At 40.3% G+C, this 25200-nt stretch overlaps 1 protein-coding gene across 6 annotated transcripts in view; it reads left to right on the forward strand.

Moving 5' to 3' along the window:
- Window positions 1–13089, forward strand: part of SATB1 (SATB homeobox 1) — a 101462-nt gene extending 88373 nt beyond the window's left edge. For all 6 annotated transcript variants that reach the window (XM_043874332.1, XM_043874331.1, XM_043874330.1 and 3 more), the window contains 2 exons: window positions 7716–7919; window positions 11198–13089. In XM_043874332.1, coding sequence (XP_043730267.1) covers window positions 7716–7919; window positions 11198–11701 — 708 coding nt within the window. In that variant the 3' untranslated portion in view covers window positions 11702–13089. The remainder of the gene's footprint in view (window positions 1–7715; window positions 7920–11197) is intronic.
- The last annotated feature ends 12111 nt before the right edge of the window (window positions 13090–25200 follow it).

Consider the following 25200-nt stretch of genomic DNA (forward strand, 5'->3'; position numbering starts at 1 on the left):
AGCATCAGAAACCACACCTTGAAGATAAATATATTTGGGGACACACACATATGCTTTCCAAGCGGCACAGTGGTAAAGAATCTGCCTGCCCGTGCAGGAGACACAAGAGACACCAGTCCAATCCCTGGGTGGGATGATCCTCTGGAAAAGGAAACGGCAACCCACTGCAGTATTCTTACCTGGAAAATTTCATGGACAGAGGAGCCTGACAGGCTACAGTCCATGGGGTCACAGAGAGTCAGACATGACTGAGCTCACACGTATGCATGTATTCCACTTAAGTGTGTTTCTTTTTAAAACCTCTCTTTGGATAAAGTGGATGTAGAATGCTACTTTTAGAATGGAAAATGCGTTTACTGCTCTGTCTCTGCTCAGATTTACTTCCCATGTTTTCGGGATTCAGGCCCATGTTAACTTAGCAGGAAAAAGTTACTTGTGCCTGCTGAAATTCTCCTTACTTTACACAAAGTAGATGTTAGTAAGCTGGGGAAGAAGATTCATGTCTTTCCTGCTAATTCCATAGAGAACATGTATCTTTATTAATGTTAATGGTGGAGGCCTCTCATTATGTTATAGAATAATCTGCTTTAGCAAAGGTTTTTCTCCTTAAGAACTTCATAACATTTAAAGGTTAATATGTTAGGTAAAGAACAATATCTTAAGATAAGCGTTTTTATTACAGGACATGATGGGATGGTTTTTATTAAATTATGTGATGATTTGAATGGGGAGGAAGAAGTGCATCGCTTCTTTGCCCTCAACTTTAATGCCTTTAATCAAATAATGACCTTCTGGAAAATAGTTAATTTTCAGCATTTGGAAAGATCAATACCACTTTGCCACCAAAAAATGGCCCAGACGATGAAATTTGATGTATTTAAAGTATCATTTCACCCTTTAACCTCGTAAATAATTGAAAATGCTTCCAGTGTTGCTTTGCTGCTCTTTTGTTTCTCACTGTTCAAAGTGTTAGGACTGTTCTCACACACACACAAAAAAGTTAGATGGTGGTGTGTGAAGGAAGGATGCAGGCTTCACACCCCCATCAGACCTGTGTGTCTCTGTGTCGGGGTGCGGAAGAAGTAGTATGTTTCAACACTATATTTGAGGCAGTGCGTATAAAACATAAAAAGTGTGAAAATGTCCCTTCTTGAACATTCAGGGAGTGGTTTAAAACGTCACTAGTCACTTTGCATCTTTTGTGATACCTTTAAGCCTTTATAGGGTAAAAGATTCAGTAGTTCTGACAATTAGAACTCACCCCTCCCTTACAGAACATTGATATGAAATTACCCTCCAGAGCAGACAGCTTTGTAAATTAAAAAAAAAAAAAATTGCCCTCTATTAGCATGTTTGTGGGCAGATTAAAAATTGTCTTCATTAGCATAAGTAACACTTACAGATTCTTTTAAAAGTAGAAAATTATTTGCTGAATGATAAATTGCTAGCTCTGTAGTTAGTTGTTGTTGAAAATGTACTCATTCAAAATGCCTGGTGTAGTTTAGTCTACAATACTGAAATTTTTTTGTGTGAGAAGTACTATTTAATGGATTATGTACTTAATCCTATTCCTACTACTTGCTAAAATGTAATTCATGCTTTCCACTAAAATGTTTGTATCAAATACCTCCCTATTTAGATTGATTTCTTTTAATATCATATATTATTATACTATACGCCCCAGAGATCGGAACAAAATACTTCTGCAAATAACACATAAAAGATGAGGGTGAGGGGTAGGGAATAAATACAGACTATAAAATGTTTTCCTTTTTAGAACACAAATTACCTTTCTGTTGTTTTTTTTTTTTTAATGTATTTTTCCTTCTTAGTTGCAGTGAGAATTATTTGTCATTTTCTTTCTCTTTTTATAGCTCTTAAGTTTAAAATGTATATGTACATGACAACAATATATACATATCCTTGTACTAAGTGACTTTTTTTCCTTAGAGAACATGAAAGTCTCTTTCCCCCTGGAAAACTAGTTGTGTTCCGTGCTCCTGACTGTCACAGACCCGGCCTTGCGAGGGGTCTCTTTTCATGTATGTGAGGCTCCCTAGGTACAATAAATTCATTTGTGAAAGGAGGTTGCTTTCCTGACTCGGTGAAAAATCATTGTGTACTCCTTACCCATTAAAATGGTAGAAGGGAATCGACTTGAATTAACTGTTCTAAAAAGAGCAGAATGGAAATCAGAGATTGAGTTTGGGTGGAAATCAGCAGCTGAGAGATGAAGGTGCCAGGATTTTTATTTCAGTGTGGTACAACAAGATTCTGTCGGTAAAGCACATCATTAGAATATTGAGTTCAGAACTGCTAATTTTTCCTTTAAAATGAGCATACAGTCATGTGTTTCATGGACCATGATAAATTGCCATTGTGTTGTCATTGAATTTGTTTTGCTTTTTTTCAGTAGTGGGTTGGCAGTCGTTCCGCATTTTCTCTTTTCCTTTTTTTTTTTTTGCCCCTTTACCCTCCCCAAATCTTCCATGTCTTTCATAGATTCCCTAAACCAAAACCAGTCCAAAGAATGTTATTGATTTCATGCTGTCTGAGGTTTAGCATCTTCTGTACCAGTTTCTTGCTTACGGTGGCAAGACATTTACAGATGGTTCTTGGTTCCTATAAAGTACATAACAGTATTTCCTTTGTGGCAGATGGATTTAAGACTTTTAGTTCTCAATAAATGTAGGTTTACAATACATAACTTTACACGATTTGTGTTGTATATAACAGGTTTGAACATATTATCTCAGAATTCATCTGCATGGCATTTTCAGCTTGTTTAGGGTCCATGCCAGTTTTTTTAAGTAATAGGGGGAGTGCTGTGATTGATAGCAACAGCTCAAGGCGTGATTTTGAATAGAAACAAAGGGTTTAGAACAGAAGGTGTCAAATTAAACTTTGTCAGTTTGAAAAGTAGGAACATCCTGAAAGTTTGACTAATTTATTTACATGTGGCTACTGTTTATATTTTGCCCTCTTTATATGCAGTGTAATGTTGCTTGGCAAATTTACTACATTTAAAGTTTAGGTTGTTCCTTGTGCCATTTTAGTTTTCTGAGAATAGATCGGTCTCATTATTTTAAGGCTGTTAGTCTCCTGTCTTTTCTACTGTTCAGAACAGTTGTGATCTAATTTAATTGTCACAGCAGTTCCTACCCCTCTTACAATATTTCAAGTCCCAGAGACCTGGCTTAAAACGTAATTATGTTCACATTTTGCAGCAAAGTGCTTGTGTTTTATTCACCATCTCTCCTCCATCCAGTAAATCTATACATGTATCATTTTAAAAGAACCAATATAGTACTTAGGGAAATCATTATTTTTATTTGCCACATGTTACCTATATTCTGACATATATTGTCTTCCCAAGTGTATTTGCTCAACAGTATCGTTTATGGAAAAGTGACCTCAGGACAGGTATTGGGGAATTAGAAAGCGTTTGGTGCTTCTCGTCACTTCCTGCAAAACATAGACCAGATTACTGTCATCATCTTGATCGATAGGATTTGAGGGAGTCAGAATATTCCAAGGTATTTAAATGGAATCATAGTAAATTAATCTTCTTTTTGCCAGTGTAAATTGGGAATGAGCCAGCTGATTTCTCTGCTGACAAAGAACTAGCCTGTCAGAATGTCTGTTTTCCATTATTTGTTGAGAGCGACACATATCAAGAGAAAAGCACGCTGCCCCTCCCCCATCTTTGTTTTTTGGAATACCCTTGTAGAACTAACAGTTCCCAGCTGCACCGTTAAATATTTTTCTAAGAAGCATCTGATTTCAGTCTCTTAAAATCATCGTGTCTCTTGAAAGGCTAGCGGAGACATGCTTCAGATTTACAATTCATCACATTATTTTTAGATAAGGAATTAGAAGTATTATTTAAGGGCAAAGGTTAATAGCAAACTACTGGAAATGTTATGTTAGTCATGGGCAATTAATAAAAATAAGAATCTGTCTTATAAGTATAGAGACACAGAAGTGACAATATGAGCAAAATATTTGTTGAATAAGTCAAGGCTCTTTTTCTGAAATATTTGTGAAACCAGCATGAGTGTGATTGTTTGGGAATTAGCTATCATTATTAGCCATTTTAAAAGAACTAATGATTTTCCTTTCCAAAGAACATCTGTGATCCACATGTTTTTTTCCCCCCACATATATCCAAGTGCTAACCGATATCTGCATTACTTTAAAAAGTTTCTAAAAGGATTAAAAAAATTATTGGAGTGCTTCAGCTTTCTTCAAGAAGATTTTCTTACATGAATTGTTCTTAATTTAACTTTTAGCAATTTTTGGTTACAAGCATTTATTTCTTAAAAAAAAAAAAAGACTTATATGTTCAGTGTTTAGCACTTATTACAAGAGTATAATCCTAGCTAAGTAAAGAAAAAAAGAACATATTCTTGATGAACCTTCTAGCCATCTCTTGAAAGGTAAATAAAATTGTAGTGGTTTTCTGTATATAGGCATGGGGCCCTGTCAGTTGCCACAGCTAAAGAAGAGATGAGGAGGGGGCAGGGGTGTAATCTTAACCAGAGTTAATAGTCAAGCCTTCCTTCAGGAAGATAGATCTAAAACTTGCCTTGCATCAAAATATAGAAGTGAAGAATAAAGCAATAATTTTTGATGTAGGAAAGTATAAAATATTTCCATGGCTCAATCCAGACAGCAAATATTTGTCAGCAGGAGCTAAACAAACATTTCCAGGGCAGCCTATGCAAGTGGGTCTCAAATATTTCAAATACTCAAATTGTAGTTAATGTTGCATTCATAGATAAGAGCAAAAATGTGACCTATGGTCTGATTGTGGAAAGAAGCCTACAGCTGCCATGGTTAGAAGAGAAGCATGTTCAGTGGCGCCGTCGTCATGGTTCTTTTTTATTGAGCTAATATTCTTTCTGGTAAACCTTCAGTTTACCGCCTGTTCTGTTATCCTGGGATCATGCACGTGGCGGCATCAAGTGAGTGCACAGTTGCATGACTGTCCCTAGGAATGCACGTGGCTAAATGGTGTGTGGAGTGGAGAATCAGAAGCCCTGGCTTCAGTTAGGGTCAGTAGGGCTCATGGGGTTTAGCAGCTGTCACCCTTGGCTGGGTGGTCGGTGGGTCTCGGGAAGCTAGTGTATGAGTCTCCAGCTATTCTTTAAAATCTCTCAGGCTGTTTGGGGGCTTCTTCGGCTGTGTATTACAGTTAGCAGAGAATTTCTCCCGTGGCTCACATTGGAAAAGAAAGGAGAAGTCATGCCATGTTCTGACCTCACCCTAAGGTCAGAGGCCAACTCCCCTTGGCCAATTCTAAAAATCAGATACTAACCTGTCCTCTTTGCATTCCCATCCAACTAGTTTCTAAGGAACCCCGTTGTTTTAGGTCAGTTTCCCTAAAGCAGAGGCTAAGATAAGGAATCCGAGGCCCCTGATCTGGTGAGGGACCCGGCAGGAGATCAGGAGGATAAGAAAGCGGAGGCAAGTCCAGGAAGAACGTGGCCTCAGGAAAAGCCTGCATTCACAGCCCGGCGGCGAGCAGGCGGGAGGGGCACGTCTGGAGAGCCGAGGGTGGAGGGCGCGGTCTGTGGGCCGGTGGGCTGGAGGGCCGCCGCCGGGGGAGAGGGACCATGAGGAGGCAGAGGAGCAGCCGGCGTCCCCGGTGAGCTGGCCTGCAGACGCTTCTCTGGAGCGCGGTTCGGAGCTGAGAGCAGGAGCAGGTGTAGGCAGCCCTCCCCTCCGCCTCCGCGCCCTGCTGCTCAGCACCCATGTGGCGGCCGAGACAAGAAGGTTTGAGATGGTGGTTAAAGAACGGGAGACAGTGCACACTCGTTGGAACACTCTTTTTCTTTTAGTTTTTATGGGAGCATAGTTGCCTTACGATGGTGTGTGAGTTCCTACTGTACAGAAAGTGAATCAGCTCTATGCGTACATAATCCCCCCCATCCCACCCCTTTTTCTTGGATTTCCTTCCCATTTAGGTCTCACCACAGAGCATCAAGTAGAGTTTCTGGTGCTACACAGTAGGTGCTCATTACTCAGCCTACTTTATACATAGTATTCAGTTCACTTCAGTCGCTCAGGCGTGTCCAACTCTTTGCAACCCCATGGACTGCAGCACGCCAGGCCTCCCTGTCCATCACCAACTCCTGGAGTCCACCCAAACCCATGTCCATCGAGTCGGTGATGCCATCCAACCATCCCATCCTCTGTCATCCCCTTCTTCTCCTGCCCTCAATCTTGCCCAGCATCAGGGTCTCTTCCAATGAGTCAGCTCTTCACATCAGATGGCCAAAGTATTGGAGTTTCAGCTTCAACATCAGTCCTTCCAGTGAACACCCACGACTGATTTCTTTTAGGATGGACTGGTTGGATCTCCTTGCAGTCCAAGGGACTCTCAAGAGTCTTCTCCAACACCACAGTTCAAAAGCATCAATTCTTTGGAGCTCAGCTTTCTTTATAGTCCAACTCACACATCCATACATGACCACTGGAAAAACCATAGCCTTGACTAGATGGACCTTTGTTGACAAAGTAATGTCTCTGCTTTTTAATATGCTGTCTAGGTTGGTCATAACTTTCCTTCCAAGGAATAAATGTCTTTTTATTTCATGGCTGCAATCACCATCTGCAGTGATTTTGGAGCCCAGAAAAATAAAGTCAGCCACTGTTTCCACTTGTTTCCCCATCTATTTGCCATGAAGTGATGGGACTGGATGCCATGATCTTAGTTTTCTGAATGTTGAGCTTTAAGCCAGCTTTTTCAGTCTCCTCTTTCACTTTCATCAAGAGGTTCTTTAGTTCTTCACTTTCTGCCATAAGGGTGGTATCATCTGCATATCTGAGGTTATTGATATTTCTCCCAGCAATCTTGATTCCAGCTTGTGCTTCATCCAGCCCAGTGCCTATTACTTGTGTGTGTATATCAGTCCCACTGTCCCACGTTCGACCACTCAGTTCATGATTGAGGATCTCGGGATCAGAAACCGGGCCTTGGAGTGCAGCAGATACATTCAGGTTTTGGCTCTCAGTGGCCATCGTCTCCCTTGGCCCAGGGATTCTATTAAACTGCTTACCTGATGAACCATGTGTGTGCACAGCTGCAGGCAGGACTCTGAGGTGTCTTTCTGGAAAGTTCTGTGTTGGAGAATTCTTCTAATACTCATTCTAACATAAAGCCTTACCTTGGATGACATTCTTGCTCACACAACTGCACACATCCTTTCTCTCCCTTTTCTACACATACACACATACATTGACACAAACAAAAATATTCACAGAATTGCCTTTTTAATGCAAAAATTATAAACTTAGGGAATCCTTTTGGGAAAATTATTCTAAAAAGCTATCCCAGCCCTTTGTAAATAGTATCTTCAGAATCTCATATGGCCATTCATAGGACCAGAAGCACAGTCAGCCTTTCTCCTTGGGCACATTCTGCAGTCTAGGGTAAATGGGTCTTGCCTTTGGAGTCTGAAAAATAGGGCCCTCCTTTAAGATGCAAATCTGAATTGTGTATTAAAAAACAGAACCTGCCTCCTCTTCAATAATCACACCTATTCTCTTTTAACAGGTTAAAAAAATTTTTAAGCATATTGGGAGTGTTTTGAGCTGAGAAAAAGTTAACTGCACAGGGTCCTTCCTTTTTACTTCCTAATGGGAACTGTCAGCTCCCCACCCGCCCCCTCTTGGACCTGAACTGACCTGCTAACGCCCTTGTCTCTAAGGGGTGGCTGTGTGAGCTGTTACGCTGGAAAGAAGACCCTTCTCCAGAAAACAGGACCCTGTGGGAGAACCTCTCCATGATCCGAAGGTTCCTCAGCCTCCCCCAGCCAGAACGCGATGCCATCTATGAACAGGAGAGCAACGCGGTGCATCACCACGGCGACCGGCCACCGCACATCATCCACGTGCCCGCAGAGCAGATTCAGGTTCGTGCACGTCGGCCGCTGCAGTAGAGCACGCGGTAAACAGACGCTTAAACGTGGCAGGGAAAGGGGCATTTCTCTTCTTTCCGCCAGTCTGAACATAGGCTTCTAAACAAGAGATGACAGTACCCTGCCATCTCGGTCAGGGGGCAAAGGAGGACCTGGGTTTTCCAACATGTGTGCTGTGTTCCTGTATGCTCCCCGCCCCCCCCCACCCCTCCCCGGCCGGCAGGAACCCCCTTCCACTGTTGTTTGGCAAGCCAGTCTTCATTAGAACTATGTGAGAGCTTAATCTATTTTGTCATATTGAAAGTGACAGTCGATCAGTCGTGTCCAACCCTTTACGACCCCATAGACTATACAGTCCATGGAATTCTCCAGGCCGAAATACTGGAGTGGGTAGCCTGTCCCTTCTCCAGGGGATCTTCCCAACCCAGGGATCGAACCCAGGTCTCCTGCATTGCAGGCAGATTCTTTACCAGCTGAGCCACAGGGAAAGCCCAAGAATACTGGAGTGGGTAGACCTTCCCTCGGAGAAGGCAATGGCACCCCACTCTAGTACTCTTGCCTGGAAAATCCCATGGACCGAGGAGCCTGGTGGGCTACAGTCCATGCAGTCCCTAAGAGTCAGACACGACTGAGTGACTTCACTTTCACTTTCCACTTTCATGCATTGGAGAAGGAAATGGCAACCCACTCCAGCGTTCTTGCCTGGAGAATCCCAGGGACGGGGGAGCCTGGTGGGCTGCTGTCTATGGGGTCACACAGAGTCGGACACAACTGAAGCGACTTAGCAGCAGCAATTGCAGCCTTTCCCTTCTCCAGGGGATCTTCCCAACCCAGGGATCAAGCCCAGGTCTCCTGCATTGCAGGTGGATTCTTTACCAGCTGAGCCACCAGGGAAGCCCAAGAATACTGGAGTGGGCAGCCTATCCCTTCTCCAGGGGATCTTCCTGACCCAGGAATCGAACCCAGGTCTCCCACATTGCAGCAAAATTTGAGTTTTTAGACACACCACCTATTTTTTAATGAACACCGATCCTGTCCCCGAGGAAAAGCATGACTGCTGTTTCCACAGAGGAAGTTTGTAGGATCACAATTGCATACGTTAGATTCTGTCCTAGAAAGAGAAGGGGACGGAAACCAAATTGGCATCTGGCTTCCGACTCCCCACCCCTGGCTTCACTTTAGGTCTGTCTGTCGCCGCAGGCTCAGTGAGCACTGGTTAGGGGTGAGTCACGTCTGTCTGTTTTTCCATTAGAGCCCCTCTCCTACCACCCTTAGGCAAGGAGAGTCTAGAGGCATTGGGCCCCGTGGCTGGTACTGCTCCACAGGTGAGCAGGCACAGGTTATCCAGCCAGAGGGGGACACACAGAAGATTGGTGCTGAGACCTGCTCCCTGGTCGGGATGCTCAGCCTTGGAAAGGCCACGCTAACAGTGGTATTGGCCAAATACACTGCGCCCACAGGGTCAGCCTCAGACTCCCCTGAATTACTCCCTTCCAAAACCTGGGACCTGTCTCCATTCATCCACTGAGTGGATCCACTGAATTCATCCCCAGTTCATTTAGATGGGGACGGTCTGGGCCCAGCTAGTTGTTGACCTCAATTACTTAGGAAACCTGTTGGAATTGAACGTGAGCTGTACTAATTATTTCTGTTACATCCAAAGGGATGCTTTTAGTTTTCCCCTTTAAGGGAAAATGCCATTGCTTTCCCGAGTCTTAAAATTCTACACTCTCTTTGTTGAATCACCTGCATTATTTCTTGTTACTGCTGTGTGTGTCTGTGGGGGCATGGAGATGGGGGTAGTGGTGATACACACAACAAAAATAAGGTTATCCATCCACTAAGAAAAAGAATCCTTGAGTATATGTTAAAGATAAATTAAGAAAGAGAATCCCTTAGGATATCAAGCACTAAAATAATCATGAAAGCCTGAAAAATGTACTGTTTAGCAAAAACAAAAAAAGATAAGTAAAAAAAAAAAAGTACTTGTTTGAAAATGTAAATTGTTTTTAATAAAATTGCTTCTTAGGGGGATTAAGGAAATGCTTAGGGCACAATATAAACGTTCTAATATTTTAGGCTTCCTTAGGTTTATTTCCTTTGTTGATAAGAATCCTAGAGCTGGAGTGTGTGTGTCACACATTTGTTATGTGTAATTGTGTATGGAAAATTACAGCACATATACAAATTATGAAAAAGTGTCTATATACACTAAATTTAAATCCTGATTACATCTGAACTTAGTATAGACAGAACAATTTGCTAGCCGTTGTGGAGTGAATGAAACCTTTATTTTTTGGTAAGAAAAAATCTTGCAGTGTCAGCCCAGTGCAATTCAGTAAGAAATGTGTGTCTGTTAGATTGAAACTGTCTGGTAGGAAATTCACAAACGTGAGAATCTCTGAAACTCTCTGGTTTCACAAGAGCTAATGGCTTCCCTCATAGCTCAGCTGGTAAAGAATCCACCTACAATGCAGGAGACTCGGGTTCGTTCCCTCCGTAGGGACGATCCCCTGGAGAAGGGAAAGGCTGCCCACTCCAGTATTCTGGCCTGGAGAATTCCACGGACTGTATAGTCCATGGGATCGCAAAGAGTCGGACATGGCTGAGCGGCTTTCCCTTTGAATGCTGTAGAAGAGCAGAGGCTTCCCCGTTTTACTTGGAACGTAAGACCTTGTAAGCCAGGGCCACGTTTTAGCCATCTGCTGCAATGGGACGAAATATATTTCCTTCCCAGTGTGTCCACAGCTCACCTTCCTAAACTGACTTTGGCACAGTTCACTTCTCCGTCTTCATTTAAAGTCCTCATTAATTACTGACATCACAATATGCTGTCCTCATGTCGGAGGCATATCCTCCTGGTGAATGTGGCTCACACTTTCAGAGTGCAGAGTTTCAGCCGTGTAAGTAAGCCAGCCTGACCTCTGACGACGAAGCCCAGGAGCCACCCTGACCCTCCCCGGTCCTCCCTAGCGATCGTTCTGACCTTCTTCCCGGTGCCGTGGGCCGTTCAGCTGGCCTGCGTTTGTGTCCGGCACCCGTCCCCACCTTCCGATCCCGGCAGGTCATGTGCTCGCTCCTTCCAGGCCCTTGTGTGCCGCGCGCGAGGCCGCATGCGCAGTGCCTAGGTGTTGCGCAGGAGCAGGGCATGCGCAATGAGCAGGCATTGCACAGGGACCGAGCATGCGCAGTGGCCAGGCACGTGCAGTGGCCAGGCGCGCGGGGCCGGGCACGTGCGGCGCCGCTGATCTTGTGCCGCTGTTTCCCCGCAGCCGCCGCAGGCGCCCCCGCAGCCACAGCCCGCACCGCCCCCCGCGCCGGCACAGGCGCCGCCGGCCCCAACCGGGCCCCGGCTTCCCGCGCGGCAGCCGCCCGCGGCCACGCCGGCCGAGGCGGAGGATGAGAGCCGGCCGAAGGCGCGGCCGCGGACCAAGATCTCGGTGGAGGCGCTGGGCATCCTGCAGAGCTTCATGCAGGATGTGGGGCTGCACCCGGACGAGGAGGCCATCCAGACGCTGTCGGCGCAGCTGGACCTGCCGCAGCACACCGTCATCAAGTTCTTCCAGAACCAGCGCTACCACCTCAAGCACCACGGCCGGCTGAAGGACCACGCGGGCCTGGAGGTGGACGTGGCCGACTACAAAGACGACGAGCTGCTGCAGGACCCAGATGAGGGTGTTCCGGGCGCGGGCGCGAGCCCGCTCTTCGCGGTGAAGCTCGAGGACGAGCCGGCGGCCGACGGCAGCACGGACGCGAGCGCCGACGCCAGGGACTGAGCTGCAGTCCCCCATCAGCGCCCCCCGGCCGGGGGGTCCGCCCCGCGCGACACTCGCGCTCCGCTCCGCCGTTCAGCCGGGGAATCGTCAGAAACTTGCACAAACGGGAACGTCGAGAAAGGCTGATACTGACTGCACTAAACGTTTTCCTCTCTTTTACGAACTGCTTGGCAGCCCCAGGTGAAGCATCGGATTGTTTGGTATTAAAAATGGAAAATTTGTGTTCACGGAACACACCCGGGTGTGTGTACCCGTAAGCATGATAACCAGTGATTTTTTTTTTTTAATTTTATAATTATTATTCTGGAGCCTCAAAACAAGCATTATAACTTCTGTGATTATCATTTCCTTCCTTTATTTCTGTAACACTTCACACTTATCTTTGGAAACTCGCCCCTTGTTTTAAAAAAGAAAAAGAGTTTGTTACTCTATTGTATGTTGCAAAAGAACTATAGACTGTGGAATGCAGTTTAAAGATGACATATGCCAACAAATGCCTTGTATTATATGGCACTGCCGTAATTCAAATTTGTTTTTATTTTGGAAATAAAAGTTCACTGTAATTTTTTTCATTCTCATTGTTACAAGATTTTTTAAAAAATGAAAAGAAAATGTGAAACACAATTTAGTCCTCATTATTTATTTGTAGATCCTGCAGCATCATGTTGTAATTAATTTTTGGAAGTTTCCGTTAAATGTAATATTGCTTCTCTTGTTACCATACTGGTTCTTTTCTATTTATAAATGTATTTTGATGGGCAGTAAAACAAAGTGTCTTAAAAGTTTTAAATAGATAAAATGTGCTTTACACAGTTGCCTATAAAAAGTGCTCTATGTTATCCAAGCAATTCATACTATAAGCTTCACTCTTATTGTTGTATGCAATTTTTACTATCATGCAAATAAGCTTAGGTTAATAAAACTAATAGATCACCTTAGAAAATTATGCAATTAATGTGAAAATAATTGATGTTTGCAACGTGTCTTCCTTTGGTTTACAATCAATTTTAAAGCTACATCTGTATAAAATTTCTGTATAAAGGTGTTATTTCTTTTTTATGAGTTTATGGCTATGAAAACACCAGCTATTTTGTTACAGCTGGCTGTTTTTATAAGTGTATCACAATTTTCTTTATGCAGAAATGTTCTGATTAGGAGTGGTTATTGACTGTAACTACACAATTAAAATTGTTTGTATGGTATGACATGGTAGGGTTTGTCTGCTTATGTGAAGTAACACAGAGTCCAAGATGGCCCTCTCAGTAAGATGCATGTTAAAACTTTCTTGACATTTTACAGATCTGAAAAAGAGCAATTTAAAAGTCACTTGAAACACTGTAAATTTAAATCCCAAACACATGCTCATTTTTTAAGTTAAACAGTGAAGACGATAATCTGTTTTTGGTTGACGTTTTACTTGATCAGGAGGATGGTCAAAAGACCCACCAACAAAGACATCAATTCAGGCTCCAGCAGATATGCACTTAGAATAGATTCATCTGCACTTACTTCACAATATGCCCGCCATGGCAACACTTTTTTAAAGCTGGTGTATATACATTTTTAAAGGCCATTAAAAGTAACATAAGTAGGGGGAAAAAATGGACCTTCTGTCCAAGAACTCCTTAGTAAGCGCTGTATTTTTTTTTTTTTTTTTTTGAGTTGTAAATGAAATACAAGTTAATAACTCTGAGCTCATTTGGTTGTGTATGTCATAACTACAAGAACTCCATGAAGAAGATAAGAATAACAAATCTGGAATTTAAACATGCACTTCAAAATTCTTGCAGCGTAAAGCTCAGTAAACTCCAGGATATGAAGTGAGGTGTGCTAATGTTCATGTAAAGAATAGGGCCAGTGTTGCAGTTTTTGGTTATTTTTGTTCACATTCACTATATTTTCCTGCTGCTTTTTTAAGATTTCCTACTTGTTAGGGGGTGTTTGGGTTCCTTTGGTTCTGAAATCACCCACTCTCTTCCTGCCTCTTTTCCCTGGACCCTGATGAGCTCATCAGAGGGCAGCTGGACTCCTCTGATGCCAAACTTAAATGGGATCATAGAAGACTCCCAATTCGATTTTCAAAGTTACTGTCTACTTTTGAAGCACAGTTGAACTACTTCAGAGGCAGCTGGTTTGCTGTAAACTTAAAATTATGTCGAAAAAGTTATTACGACTTTGTATTAAATGAGAAAACACCTTTAAACATTCTAGCTTATTACTAGGGTTCAGAAAGTCATTTTAGCAAAATAATTTTGAATTCAAATGGAAACAAGATTTCATATATTTTAAAAAAATAGGGTAAATAAATATGCTATGAAATTTAAAGGAAAACAACCTATCTTCTCTGACTTTAAAGGGAAAAGCTAGAGTGGAGGGTAGTGTTTTTTTTGTTTTTTTGTGTTTTTTTTTAACATGAGCACAACACTTAATATAAGGAGTCAAAGATGTAATACCTTTTTAAGGGGAATTTGGGTTGCAAATAAGATTTTTTCTTTCCCACTAACCTCTTAACTTCTTTGAAAATACATTTTCAGTAAATTGAAGTGTGTATAAGAAATCAACATGACAATAAAATTATCAGACTCTCTTTAACTAATGCAGCAGCATCTTGCTAATATATTTTAAACCAAAAAAAAAAAAAGCACATATCAATATACAACGTTGGTCATGATGGAGTGAGCAAAATTGTTCTTCGGGAAGATGGTACATTTTGCAAGAGGTTTGAGGAAACTTCCAGGTTGCTTCCCGGGTGTCATTTATCCCTCCCACCAGTCCCAGTGTTGCCAGAGGCTGTGGTAGAATTCCTTGCACAAGCTTCCTTGTGTCCAAGTATTTCAGAAGCTTTTAAAAGCTGGGCATGGCTTGGCACTCTGTGCTGGTAAGGCCTTAGCAGAGTCAGATAGTTTACGGGTAATATTCAACCTTGTGCATTTGAGTCTGTCGTGGATCCCTTCCCTCAGCACTTTGCCACTAATTTGTATTACACTCTGTGGCCATATCATACTTGCACATTATGCAAAAAATAATGTTGATAGTATCTCCTTGGCACATAATATGCAGAGTTGACACATAACCCTTGAAAACCAAGGTAACTAACGTGTGTGCCGTAGTTGTGTGACCCTTGGTTACAAAGCCTGTACATATTATATATAAAATGCATATCAATTAACATTTAGTCCTAAGGAATTCTGAGCTAAAAGAAGAAAAGTTTATTTCTTCATTAGTGAAATCTATATCTAACTGTGCTTATCTAAAATATGTAGCTTAAGTAGAAAACATTTTCAAATGGTTCAAGATGAAAATGACAATCTCATACATTTCATTATTCAGTTCTGCCCTATTCCATATTGTTATTTTTGGCTGATATAAGGTCCTTGATTTTCACGATATTATCAATAAATAAGGTATTCTGAACTGCTTGGTGATACTTTCAAAAAGAGCAATTAACATGCGTATGCCCTGTCATATAGCCAACAGAAATTGGACTGCTGTGTTAAAGCAAGCCAGAAATTTGCATGAGAATGTGGAAGCCAATGGAGGTTCAAGAATATAAATACTATCTAAAACATTAGGAGATAAAGATACTATGGTTCACCGTAAAGTTAATTTTTTTTTCTTTTACTTTTTAAGGGAATGTATTCACTATTCTTCTGAGGCTATCAATTTAATGTAAATACTAAATACTTGCATGTCTTTGAACAAAGACTAAACTACAGTCTGGTACCATGCACATTTTGATCAAATACAAAGAAGCCTTATTTAAGAAATGTATATGACCAGAATACTATTACCTGTTTAACAATTCCACATGTCAAATAAAAATAGTTTGGAATTCATGTTTAAAAGATGAACATTTTTAAGACTTCCTTGCTTTACCCTCCTTAGGGTATCGTATTAGGATTAGGATCATCTGTATTTCCAAATTAACTTATCAAAATAATTCTACAAAAATTCCATTTTATCAAAATAATTCTACAAGAATTCCATTTTGATTCCTTGCTCTATATCAAGGTTGTGCATTAAGTCACCTTCCTGTGTCAGCTATTTCAACTAATATCCCTGTTGTGATCAGAAGCTGGTGACTGGGGCCCTGTTCTCTCTGATACTAGCTGATGAGGTGGTTGGTGAGGAAAAACAGAGCAGCCCATTATTTTTGTTGCCTTGAGAAGTAATGGCAGAGAAACTCTAAAGTAACATATTTTGCACTGCGTTAAATGTTGCATATTATTTCTTTATTCTTTGTTGCATTTTCTTTTACTGTTATTGAATATTTGCTTTTTATGTTGCTCAAATAAGTTTTCATGACAGTGACAATCTCTGATTCCTCCTCCCCGCCCCCCAAAGAAAGGGTGTCCCATGGGCTGCTCTATGAAAGAACCAACAGCACCTGTTAAGTGAGAATGCTGAGAAAGTTCAGATATGTTAAGTGTGTGCGATAATTCACTGAGCCTGTGGCAGTGGGTGGCAATATGCACGTTTGTCTAGTTCACAAATCTACCCCACAGCATCTTCACAAGGGGACAGGTTTCACCTGCTCCACCTTTGTTTCCAATTTTAATTTTCAAATATTTGTTCTACCAGGTCTCATACAAAGACTTCCTACCTTGTAAGGCTCCTTCCTAGCTTTGCCCTCAAATATGCTTAAAATGATAATAGCAACAACATTAGTGGAAAGCTTCATTTTCCCCGGCACGGCCACAAGCATCTCTGTCCCACTATGCATACTTAAGGCAGACACGAGGGAGGGGCGGCTCCACAGTGGTTTCAAACCCAAGTCTTATATCTGCAAGGTCCTATCTGTTTTCCTCTCAATCAGAGCTTTATCAAATGCAGAAAATATAGAAAAAAATTAAATGCAATTTGACATTTTCAGAAACATAGTGTAATTATTTTACTACTCTGAAAAAGTCCATCACTAAGTCATTGAATGAATGAAATGTATGAAATATTAACTCCAAAACTTTGGTTAAAATCCATATATCCAAGTTTTTTTAAACACACATTTGATTATAGGAGTTTCCAAATACACACACACAAAAAGATAGAATAGTATAATGAACCTCCAAGGGTTCATTACCTAGTTCAACCACTGTAACATTTTTCCATCGATAAATACTTTGTGAAGCTTGTTAAAATTGTGATGAAACTTATGAAAATATCCAAACTATTCAATGGCTTTTGCCCATAATGACGTGACACCATCTTGCTTTTGCAAAGTAATGAATTTTCTGGTTTCCAAAGAAAGTATTAAAACTTGAAGTTTTTCTTGGGTCTCTCTGAGAATTTTCAAAAAGCCAATTTTAGAAAGAGAACCTTTGAGAATTCCACAAATATTTGTAACAAAAAAATAGAGACAAACCAGCCGCTCTTTATTTATAAACAATAAGTGCTTTCATATCATTGTTGAAACTAAAGTACATAATTTTCAGTTATGCATAATAAAATATGTAATTAAGCAACATTCCATGGTGGATTAAAGAATTAAAAGCTTCAGGTGCAGAAAAGAATTTGTTGGCATTTTCTCTTTCAAGGTGGTATTTGGAGGTGTTACTTTTCATTTTCCTTTGACATCTTATACACAAATAAATAGACAGAAACAGGTGAGAAGCAGAGAAACAAAGAATTGGCTCTACTACAATGGACCTGAAGAACAGAGTGAGGTAGAATATTTGCAACATGCTCACAAAGGCAAAATTAAAAAGGCAGAAATCTTCTTAGCCTGGAGAGAAAAAGTCTCTAAATAGGGGCATGAGCTTTAAGAAATAGAAAAAAGAACATACAAATTTAACTGCATTTGGTGATTCCTCTATTTCAGACTACATTAAATTAATTAACACTCCAATCGGTACAATCCAGTAAACTTATTTTTCAAATGAAGAACTATATCTGATTAATAGTTCTATCCTAGAAACACTGAAGTTCATAGAGACGTTTGGCATGTATCCTATTTTTAAAAAAGGGTAATATATCAAATAAAATCAAACCACTCAAATGTCAGAATGTGTCAGCATGATTCTGAAAATAAACTATTCTACTGAACAGCTAAGAAAAAGTTAATATAGAGGTGAAACTCTGCATCTAGCATCAGTAGAACTTTGTACCTAAAGTTGGCAGTTTTACGTGCAATGCTTTAACTACAGTGATAACCATCTATGAGCAAGTAAATTCAATATCATGTTTGTATTACTCTAAGAAATACATACTTGTAACTTAGTAAAAGAGTTAATGATACCAGAGCATACGGGAGAAGTGTTGGGGGTATGGTATGGAATGAGACCCATATCCCATGGACAGTCCTGTTTGTGGTACACTGTTTTTCGTTTAGTTATTTATTTCTTCTCATTGAAGTATAGTTGTTTAACAATATTCTGTTAATTTCTGCCATACAGCGAAGTGATTCAGTTGTAGATGTACACATTAATACCTTCTTTTATGTATATATATTCTTTTCCATTGCAGTTTGTTGTGGAATATTGAGTATAGTTCTCTGCGCTACATACTCGGACCTTGCAGTTCATGGATGTTGCACATAAATGCTTTCACCTGCTAACCCCAGCATCCTTCTCCACGCCTCCCCAGTCCGTCCACCATGGCAACCACCCATCTGTTCTCTGTATCCTGAGTCTGTTTCTTGGTGGTGCATTTTATTTTTTTAAATGTGAATCATTTTATTCTTATAATAACAAGACAGACAACAGTTTTTCATGTCATTGTCATACTTGAGCTGGGGTTAACAATGCTTCCTCTACTATAAATGCTACTTGAACTTTTTAAAACGTGTTATTTACTGTGCTTGGAATATCTGGGCATGCTTAATGAAATGACCACCCTGGGTCCTGATACTGAAACTGAAGCTCCAATACTTTGGCCACCTGATGCAAAGAGCTGACTCTGACCTGATGCTGGGAAAGATTGAGGGCAGGAGGAGAAGGGGACGACAGAGGATGAGATGGTTGGATGGCATCACCGACTCAGTGGACATGAGTTTGAGCAGAGTTGGTGATGGCAGGGAAGCCTGGCGTGCTGCAGTCCATGGGGTGGCAGAGAGTCGGACACGAATTGGTGACTGAACAACAACAATGAAATGAAAAATTAAAAAACATTCCAAATATTTTTACTTAAGCAAAGTATCTAATTTTATACAATTAACACACAACCTTTCACTTTAGTAATAGAAACAATGAAACTATTTCACTTCTCGACATTTAACAGTTATTAACATAAGACTTTAACTCCCCAAGACATACAGTACAACCAGACTAGATTCTTTCATTGTTATGATAGTCTTGGTATCTTATATATTATATTAGCACTTTAAATTAAATCCTATTTACCAAAATAAAAACAGACTAAGATAATGAACAAGAAGTTCATGAAAAAAAGAATACAAACAGTTGGTGACACATTTTAAATAGATATTTGTGCAGAAGCTTTGTTACCATTTAGCATCTCCTGATCCTGATAATATGGCACTATTGTATTTACTAGTGTGTGTTTTTATACCTCATCTTACTACAAAAAGAATTTGCTGAGACTTTCATGTATACTAAAGTGTTGTTTGCTTGCTAAGTTGTGTCTGATTTTTGGCAACCCCAAGGACTGTCCCCCACCCGGCTCCTCTGTCCATGGGGTTTCCCAGGCAAAAATACTAGTGTGGCTTGCCTTTCTCTTCTCCTGAGGATCTTCCTGACCCAGGGATCAAACCCATGGCTCCTGCGTTACAGGCAGATTGTTTGTCACTGAGGGTTTCCCTGGTGGCCCAGACCAGAATCCTCCTGCAATGTGCATGCAATGTGGGAAGACCTGGGTTCGATCCCTGGGTGGGGAAGATCCCCTGGAGAAGGGAATGGCAATCCACTCCAGTATTCTTGCCTGGAGAATTCCATGGACAGAGGAGCCTGGCAGGTTACAATCCATGGGGCTGCAGAGTCAGACATGACTGAGCGACTTTCACTATTTTTCTTTGCCATGAAGCCACCTTGGAAGCCCATAATACAGTGACATGGGATAAAAAAGAGAATAAAGAAAACAATCAAAAATTTGTATTAAAAAACACAAAATGAAAAGTATATTTGACACTCAGAAATGCATATTATGAGAACCTATACAATTTATTAGAGTGAACTACCAAAATCTTCACAGCTTTATTGAGGTATAATTGATATACAGTAAACTATACGTGTGCGCATCCCTCAGGTGTGTCTGACTCTCCGTGACCCTGTGGACTGTAGCCCGCCTGGCTGCAATGTCCATGGGATTCTCCAGGCAAGAGAAGACCCTTTCTCCAAGGGGTCTTCCCAACCCAGGGACCCAACCCCCATCTCTAATGTCTCCTGCATTGGCAGGGGTGTTCTTTACCATGAGCGTCACTTGGGAACTGTTTAAAGTGTACAGTTTGATAGTGTTGACACGTATATCAAATACAAATAGAACACAGACTCAAAAAACACCCATAACTCAGAATGTGGCCCAGCCAGCGTTCCGGTGGCTTCCTGCGTCCCTTTGTAAACTTCCCTCCCTCTCACCCTTCCCGTCCTCTCCTGTCACTGTCCCCACGAGACCACTTACTGTTTTCTGTCCCTCTATATCAGCTTTCATGTTCTAGTTCAGTTCAGTCCAATCACTCAGTCGTGTCCGACTCTTTGCGACCTAGTGGACTGCAGCACGTCAGGTCTCCCAGTCCATCACCAACTCCCAGAGTCCACCCAAACCCATGTCCATCGAGTCGGTGATACCATCCAGCCATCTCATCCTCTGTCATCCCCTTCTCCTCCCGCCCTCAATCTTTCCCAGCATCAGGGTCTTTTCAAATGAGTCAACTCTTCGCATGAGGTGGCCAAAGTATTGGAATTTCAGCTTCAACCTCAGTCCTTCCAATGAACACCCAGGACTGATTTCCTTTAGGATGGACTGGTTGGATCTCCTTGCAGTCCAAGGGACTCTCAAGAGTCTTCTCCAACACCACAGTTCAAAAGCATCAATTCTTCGGTGCTCAGCTTTCTTTATAGTCCAACTCTCACATCCATATATGACCACTGAAAAAACCATAGCCTTGACTAAGATGGACCCTTGTTGGCAAAGTAATGTCTCTGCTTTTCAATATGCTGTCTAGGTTGGTCATAACTTTCCTTCCAAGGAGTAAGCGTCTTGTTCTAGAGTTTTATACAAATAGAATGATTCAGAATGTACTTGCTTTTTTTCTGGCTTCTTTCACTGGGCATGAAAAAAGAATATATTCAGGTTCATCCATGTTTGTTCCATTTATTATTGCAAAATATAATTTTTTGTGCCTATAGTGCAGTTTATTTGTTAAGCATCTGATGGATATTTGGGTTCTATCCAGTTTGGGGTTGTCATAGATAAAGATGCTATGAGAATTTATATGCATGCTTTTTTATAGACATATTTCATTTCTCTTTGGTAAATTCCTAGGGGTAAAGTAACTTCTCATATCTTAGGTATTAGTTTAACTTTATAAGAAACTGGCAATCTGTTGCTCAAAGGACTTGTACTGTTTTACATTCCCAACAGCCGTGCATGAAGTTTCCTGTTGCTTCACATTCTTGTCATCACATGATATGGTCAGTGTTTTTAATTTCAAACATTCTCAGAGATGTGTCATAATATCTCAACATAATTGTAAACTGCATTTCTGTAATGAATTGCATTTGGCTAACTGAATATGTTTTCATATGATTTGCTTCCATATATCTTCTATAGGATGTGTCTGTTCTTTGACTCAATTTTATTGAGTTCTTTTGTTTTCTTATTATTGAGTTTTGAGAGTCTTTCATATATTATGGTCACAAGCCATTTGTCAGATATATGAGCTGCAATCATTTCCTGTCAGTCTGTGGCTTATATTTTCATTCTCTTAACACTGTTCTTTAAACAGCAGAAAGAAGTTCTTGATTTTGGTAAATCCAAATTAATTTTTTTTCTTTTAAAGATCTTGCTCTCAGTGTTTTATTTGCCTAATTCAAAGTCATAAAAATGTTCTCCTATCTTTTCTTTTAGAAGCTTTATAGTTTTAAGATTTGTATTTAAATCCAAGATCCATTTTGAATTAATTTTATATGATACAAAGTATCAAGTTATGCATCAAAACTGTTTTCACTTTTAAAAAAATATATTTCCAATTATTGTAAACATTGAATCTTTAGACTCATGAACAGGATACAGCTCATTATTTGTTCAGGCTTTTTGTTCTCTCAGAAATATTTATGTATAGTTTTCATTGTACAGTTCTTGCACATTTGTCAGATTTAGCCCTAAATAATTTCAAGTTTTTTATTCCATTGCATAAGATGTTTTTTTTTTAAATTCTCACTTTCAGTTATTTATTACCAGTATAGAGAAACACAACTGATTTCTTGTATATAGATCTTATATCTTGCAACCCAGAATAAACTAACTTAATAGTTCTAATAGCTTTTTTGTAGATTCCATCAGATTTTCTATACAGACCATAATGTCACCTACAAGTAAAGATGCACGTGCAAAGATCAGCACAATAAAGGACAGAAATGGTAGGGACCGAACAGAAGCAGAAGAGATTAAGAAGAAGTGGCAAGAATGCACAGAAGTGTACAAAAAAGATCTTCACAACCCGGATAATCACAATGGTGTGATCACTCACCTAGAGCCAGACATCCTGGAGAGTGAAGTCTAGTGGGCCTTAAGAAGCACTGCTACAAACAAAGCTAGTGGAGGTGATGGAATTCCACCTGAGATATTTCAAATTCTAAAAGATGATGCTGTGAAACTGCTACATTCAATATGCCAGCAAATTTGGAAAACTCAGCAGTGACCATAGGACTGGAAAAGGTCAGTTTTCATTCCAATCCCAAAGTAGGGCAATGCCAAAAAATGTTCAAACTACTGTACAATTGCACTGATTTCAGTGCTAGCAAGGTAATGCTCAAAATCCTTCAAACTAGGCCTCAACAATACATGAACTGAGAACTTCCAGGTGTACAAGCTGGATTTAGAAAAGACAGAGGAACCAGAGATCAAATTGCTAACAGCCGTTGGCTCATAGAGAAAGCAAGAGAATTCCAGAAAAAAACATCTGCTTCTGCTTCATTAAGTACACTAAAGCCTTTGACTGTGTGGATCACAACAAACCATGGAAATTTCTTAAAGTGATGGGAATACCAGACCACCTTATCTGCCTCATGAGAAATCTTGTATTCAGGTCGAGAAGCAACAGTTATAACCAGACATGGAACAATGGACTGGTTCAAAATTGGGAAAGGAGTACGTCAAGGCTTCACAGCAAACTGTGGAAAATTCCTCAAGAGATGGAAATACCAGACCACATTACCTGCCTCCTGAGAAATCTGTATGCAGTTCAAGAAGCAACAGTTAGAACCAGACATGGAACAAGAGACTGGTTCCAAATCCAGAAAGGCCTACATCAAGGCTGTATATTGTCGTCCTGCTTATTTAACTTATATGCAGAGTACCTCATGTGAAATGCCGGGCTGGATGAACTGCAAGCTGGAATCAAGATTGCTGGGAGAAATATCAACAGCTTCAGATGTGCAGATGATACTACCCTAATAGCAAACAGCAAAGAAAAACTAAAAAGCATCTTGATGAAGTGAAAGAGGAGAGTGAAAAAGCTGGGTTAAAATTCAGACATTCAAAAAAGTAAGATCATGGCATCTAATCCCATCACTTCATGGCAAATAAATAGAGAAAAAATGAAAACAGTGGCAAATTTTCTTTTCCTGGGCTCCAAAATCACTGCAAACAGTAACTGCAGCCATGAAATTAAAAGACGCTTGCTCCTTGGAAGAATTTTTTTAAAAAAATAGATACATATATATATATATATATATATATATATATATATATGTATAATTGAAATATAGTTGACTTACAATGTTTCAGGTGCACAACAAGGTGATTCAGTTATACAAATAGACATATATTATTTTTGATGTTATTTTCCATCATAGATTATTACGAGATACTGACTATAGTCCCCTGTGCTATAGAGCAAATCTTTGTTGCTTGTTGTGTATCTATTTTTTTAATTAGAAATCTAGCATTCTATTCATACTCAGTCAAACAACTGGACTCAAAATGTCATATCCTTTTAGTTAGGCAAAAATTAATAAGTTTTCTAAAATATATATGTTATGCATATCCCAGGCATCAAACTTGCATTGGCAGGTGGGTTCTTTACCACTAGCACCACCTGGGAAGCCCATGCATCTTTATGTATATGTATACAAAAGCTTTTCTGCTGCACTTGATAAAGGCTTGAGAAAGAACATCAAAAAAATAAGGAGAAGATGAAGAAGAGATGAGAAAGTGGAGAACATAAACTCAATGAGATGGGAGAGTGAAAGGAACTAGATAACAGTGAAAGATCATCTAAAAGTAAAACATCACCATATAGTCCAGTTGTTTTTAAACAGGACTGCTCATTAGAAACAAATCTGGAACTCTGGACTAAAAAAGCAATACCTGAGCATTTGTATTTTTCAAAAAATTTCAAGATAATTCTGATATGCATCTGGATTTTAAAAAGTGACTACTGGTTTTTCTATTGGATCCTACTTTTGGTGATACAGAAAAGTGAAAATGAAAGTCATACAGTCGTGTCCGACTTTGCGATCCATGGGCTGTAGCCCAGCGGGTCCTCTGTCCACGGGACTCTCCGAGCAAGAATACTGGAGTGGGTTGCCATTTCCTTCTCCAGGGGATCTTCCCAACCCAGGGGTTGAACCCAGGTCTCCTGCATTGCAGGCAGATTCTTTACCAACTGAGCTACTAGGGAAGCCTGGTGATATAGAGTTCTATTATTTTTCTGTTGACCAATCATGATACAATGGTATCAAGTGAGTAATAGTTACAGAACCACAAGTGTAAAAGATGCTTATCGGTTTTAACAATCAGTAACCAGATACAAAGTAAAAGATAAGTACAACTGCAAGCCATAATGGGAAGGGAACATGAGTAACTTCACAGTATAAAATAATTATACAATTTGGGGGGTCAAGCAGAGTGATGTGGTAAGTGGAAGTGCATACATGCACATGTTTTCTTTTCATGCACCCAGTCAGTCTATCTCTTTTGGTTGGTGAATTTAAATCATTTGCACTTAATGTAATTATCAATATGTAATTATTGTTACCTATTGATAATTATTGATACCTATTGTATCAATAGGTAATTATCAATATGTATGACCCTATTACCATGTTCCTTACTTCCTGTAGATCTTTTCCTTCTCTCGTGTTTCCTGCCTAGAGAAGTTCCTTTAGCGTTTGTTGTAAAACTGCTTTAGTGGTGCTGAATTATCTTCACTGTTGCTTGTCTGGAAAGCTTTTGATTTCTCCATCAAATCTGAAGGAGAGTCTTGCTGGATAGAGTATTCTTGGTTGTAGGTTCTTCCCTTTCATCACTTTAAGTATATCAGGCCATTCCCTTCTGGCTTGTAGAATTTCTGTTGGGAAATCAGCTGATAGCCTGATGGGAGTTCC

This window comes from Cervus elaphus, chromosome 19, assembly GCF_910594005.1.
Source record: "Cervus elaphus chromosome 19, mCerEla1.1, whole genome shotgun sequence".
Lineage (NCBI taxonomy): Eukaryota > Metazoa > Chordata > Mammalia > Artiodactyla > Cervidae > Cervus > Cervus elaphus.